Source organism: Pelobates fuscus, chromosome 13 (assembly GCF_036172605.1).
Source record: "Pelobates fuscus isolate aPelFus1 chromosome 13, aPelFus1.pri, whole genome shotgun sequence".
NCBI classification, from domain to species: Eukaryota; Metazoa; Chordata; class Amphibia; order Anura; family Pelobatidae; genus Pelobates; species Pelobates fuscus.
In genome coordinates, this window is record NC_086329.1 from 3,159,343 (window position 1) to 3,163,963 (window position 4,621).

Here is a 4,621-nt window from a genome sequence, read left to right on the forward strand (position 1 = left end):
GTAAGTTTCGTTTATTAAAGATTTCGGCATGCCGTCACAGTCCAGCTGCTTCCTGGCACACGCATGGCACACATTGCTTTGTAGGAGGAGAGATAGAGAGTTTGTTTCTGTTACTGTGTTCCCATTGGCCATTGATTATCTCCGCCTCCAGGAAGATGTTTGACGCAGGTTGTTGGAAGATCGCAATGCTGAATTGGGTTTGTTTTTTCTACATCAGGAAGAGAAGGGAGCTTAGAGCTTATATCCGTGACTGACAGGGATCCAAGATGGAGGAGCCATTTACTAGGGTAGAGCTAATTACAACAGAGCGGATTTTTAAGATTTCATTTTTAATTTTAAATAAATGTAATTTGTTAAATATAAGTTGTGACGAACTGAACCTCGTGACAGGTTCTTGGAGGGGCCTGCTGGCCCGCCTCTTGCCTCAGGAGTATGGTCCCTGCAATATACCTTGCCCAATGCACTTGAAAAGGCCCTGTTCATGTGATTTATGTACTTTTGTACTCCAGACAGAGAGACCGACCGTTAGCCCTAATTCCCTGGACCTGTTTTGGGCATGGGACCATGTGCACGGCTGGTCAAAAATACTTCCAGGAAATTCCTGAACCCCTGAACTGATCTGGGTGATTTTTGAATATGTTGGTTACCCAGATCAGGGCTATCAGGGGATTTATGTATTTTTAGGGTACTTTTGGGGTGTTTAAAAAAAAAAAAGTGTGTTTTTTCTGTGCTTGGAGATAATTGGATTGGAATTAGTACAGTTACTGAGCCAATTATCTCCCAGGCAGAGGGGAGGGATTGTGTGCTGTGTGTGGGAGTGTCTTACATTGTAACTCTGTCTTTATTGGTTTGTAAGTTTGTATCACAGTCCCCAACAAGGTCCATGTGGGTGTAACCCTTGCATGGGGACTTGCATAAAAGGCCAGTGTGGCTACCATTAAACCAGTCTTACTTTTTACCCTCAACACTGAGTTTTGTCTCTTGTTGTAGGGAACTGCTATATATACCAGCTATAATCCCTGCTCCTGGCATTGCTCTTTGTATTACTATACTGGCTATAATCACTCGCTCTTTTAAGAGCTACACAGCCAGAACTGCTGTACTCTCTGGAGGAGGAGAGGTCCACCCACTGGAAGTTGGATCCTTGTCTTAGGTCTAAGGTGGATGGAGGACAGAGAGACCCCAGCCAAGCTGTGTCAGCTAGGGGCCTACGGTGCTGATGGTGTCCGGTGCGGTGCTTATGGTCCTCAGCGTCAGCTAGCAAGCATTGATTGGCGGAGGCACCCAGTTGGGGTGCCAGACGGGCCATCACATAAGTGGTAAACATATGTTTGAGCAGGGCCATTGTATAATTCCTCCGATATCATCTGTCCGGTGTCCTTTTCTCATTTGCTTCCATAGATAATGTTCCTGGTTATTCTTACAGAATTTTCAATATTTCCCAATTTCCTGCTGAAAAGCATCGCTAGGCGCCAGTCCATGCAGAATGAAAGACGCTATAAAAGGAGCCAAGATATATAATTTCACTTTAAAGACACATAATGTTTTGGCTCTTAAACTGTAAACCCCAGAACGTGACTTAGATAATGCTTTAATGTTTAAAAACGAGTTATCGTACGCATTGAGCGTGTTCTTCCAAGGAACAATCAGTCACGATTAATTACTTTTTTGTAGAATATTCTTAAAAGAAGTTACATCATTTCATTTGCCAGGAAGAGTATTTTTCAAAAACGTCCATTTTCTTGCTCTTAATAAAACGGAGTGTTGTGTATAACTGTCAGATCTGGCTTCATTTAAAGGAAATGATTCTATTGTATTGGGCTTCTGCTATCTCTGCCATTTTTATTGGAACTCTGGAAGTGAAAGAGGTCAGCTAAATGGAAGTTCTGTTTGTATTTTAATTTCCGGATAACAAAGGAAATACAATGCGATGGTTCTGCACTCCAATCTGATACTATTGTGAATGGCGTAATTAACGTTCAGCGTTGTAACTAACATTCACGCTGTATGACTGGCCATGTGCCTAAAATGATTTCCTTCATAACAAATTAACCGAGTCTGATTTTATTTTATTTACACAAACGTGTTGGATGTTTAATTAACATTTATTGAGTGCTCTCTGGGAACATTATGATGGCTATAACTAATGGATGTAGCAATCACCTTTATAGAAGAATAACAACAGGAGAAGTTCGAGAACAAACAGAATAATATCAGGCAAATCCACAGCTCGTCTCACAATAATAAATGTTTATATTGCCTATTAATGCGTTAACAATCACTAGATAAGCTCCAGGGAGTCAAACGCAAAAACCTACTGACATTTTTTGATGATATTTTTTCGCATTTTGGAGAGTTTGGGATATTTTTGAAATTGCCCATTGTGGAATAAATTTGTTGTTTTAACCCCTTAAGGACCAAACTTCTGTAATAAAAGGGAATCATGACATGTCACACATGCCATGTGTCCTTAAGGGGTTAAACTTTGCACCGTGAATTTTGGCTCTGAAGTTGTTTAATATGTTAAGATGATTTAGTAAAATATAACAGAATAATGTTGCATAACTTTTTAATAAATTTAAAAAAAATAGAAATTTCATACATTTTAAGACAGCTTTCCGTAATTCTCAAATCTACTGTTTTTGTTTCAGAGATGAGACACTGTGGAAACTGGAGTCACCATGATGTCAGAGAACACATTTAACGAGTCTGTAACGAATGCCACCCACGTATTTTCTGGTCTGGACCTTCTATTTCTTCTGAAGCCCCTCTTCATCCCTCTCTACGCACTACTGGTGACTGTGGCCTGTCTGGGCAACTCTGTCCTAATCTTACTTATTGCATTTACTAAAAAGCTTCACAACACCACGAATTTCCTGATTGGGAACCTAGCTGCTGCTGATTTGGTGATGTGCATATTTTGTGTCCCACTAACTGCTTCCTATGCATTTGAGGTCCGTGGCTGGCTTTTTGGGAAATTCATGTGCCATTTTGTCACATTAATGCAGGCGGCTACTGTCTTTGTTTCCGTCCTGTCGTTGACCGCTATTGCAGTAGATCGATATGTCGTAGTTGTCTACCCAATCAGAAGAAGAATAGACTGTAAATCGTGTGTCTATATTGTCATGGTGATCTGGCTGGTGTCCATCGGAGTCTCTATGCCAACGTCCATCCGCACTCATTATCTTGATCTCAAGAAAATTGGCCACGATATGGTTGTTTGTGAGGAATTTTGGACGCACCATGAGAAGGAGCGGCTGTTGTACTCTTGCACCATGCTCCTCTTGTCCTATATGCTCCCACTATCTGCGGTCACCATATCTTACTGTGCCATCGCTTTCCACCTGAGGAAAAGAAACGTTCCTGGCGCGGCGTCTCACAACCAAGACAAATGGTTTAAGAAAAAGCAGAAAACGTTCCGCATGCTCATAATCTCGGTCATGGCTTTTGCCATCTGCTGGCTTCCTCTTCAGGTGGTCAATCTAATCCGTGATGTTGATGAAGATTTTACCATTCTGGATAAATACTATATCAATGTCATCCAGGTGACATGCCACCTATTTGCCATGAGCTCTGCATGCTATAACCCTTTCATCTATGCTTCGCTCCACGACAAGTTCCGCTTCCACCTGAGAAACTACTTCTACCACAAGAAACGAGCTGGCATGATGTCTAGCAAGAATTCCAGACTCAACACCTGTTCCACATTGGCTGATGTTCCGGTGGTCCTTTCAGACAAGATAACTCTGCAGGGCAGATTTTCCTTCAATTAGACCCTGGTTTTTACAGATATAAATGTATATTTTTACAGAATAAGGAGTTCTTCATAAACTGAAGAATAAAAGCACAAAGCTCATCGCAGATTAAATCGTGAAATAGTAAGTTTGTGCCTCTTCATGTGTTCTTGTGGCTCTATCAATATTCCTGTGAAATTCAAGACCAGAGACATTGTATCAGCCCAGGAGAAACGTATCTCTGCTCCTTCTACGCTGTCCAAAATACACGTATACAGAGAAAACTGTTTAACTTCGGGGCTCTAATTGTTCTGGAATTCAACTGACCAGAAGAAGACAGCACATTTCTAAAAACATTTCAGCAATTCAGGCTGAAAGATCAAGATAGCCTCTCTATTAACTACTACGAAAAGGAAATCTCACTAATAGGAACCAACCTAGTTAGTCGAGTAAAATATCGCACCCCTCTTGCACTGGTGTTATGGGCGGCTAGACTGGATTCTAAATGCTTGGTGCAGGTAATAGGTAAACGATGTGGTGGTATATCTACCTTCCTCGCCTTCCTCACGCCGCCGAATACCTGTTATGAAATATATAGAGTTATATCTGTTATAAAAGTAAAAACCTTTCTTCTCAAGTTACATTTTGTTGGTTTTGTGTGCGTGGATATGGCAGGGAATCGATGTTTGTGTTGAGTATTTTACATTTTATAATTTGTATTGTTGTTCGTTGTCCAATGTTTGTACAGGAGAACGAGCACTGCGACACGGGGCGATATTTCACAGGGAAATACTTGGTCATTTTAGTGGTGACAAACATTCTGTTAAAATAAAGCGAATTGTACAATAAGCAGAGCCATATATAGTATATTATAGTATACATACATA

The 4,621-nt window shown here is 40.9% G+C and overlaps 1 protein-coding gene across 1 annotated transcript; it reads left to right on the forward strand.

Annotated features, from left to right (window-relative positions):
- Positions 1–2,681: 2,681 nt before the first annotated feature.
- LOC134583167 (prolactin-releasing peptide receptor-like) lies at positions 2,682–3,773 on the forward strand. The gene has a single exon (XM_063439993.1). The coding sequence runs from the start codon at positions 2,682–2,684 to the stop codon at positions 3,771–3,773; it is 1,092 nt and encodes a 363-aa protein (XP_063296063.1).
- Positions 3,774–4,621: the final 848 nt, after the last annotated feature.

What these genes read in the sequence shown, in the direction of transcription:
- LOC134583167 (XM_063439993.1), top strand. Translation starts at nt 2,682, where the DNA reads ATGATGTCAGAGAACACATTTAACGAGTCTGTAACGAATGCCACCCAC.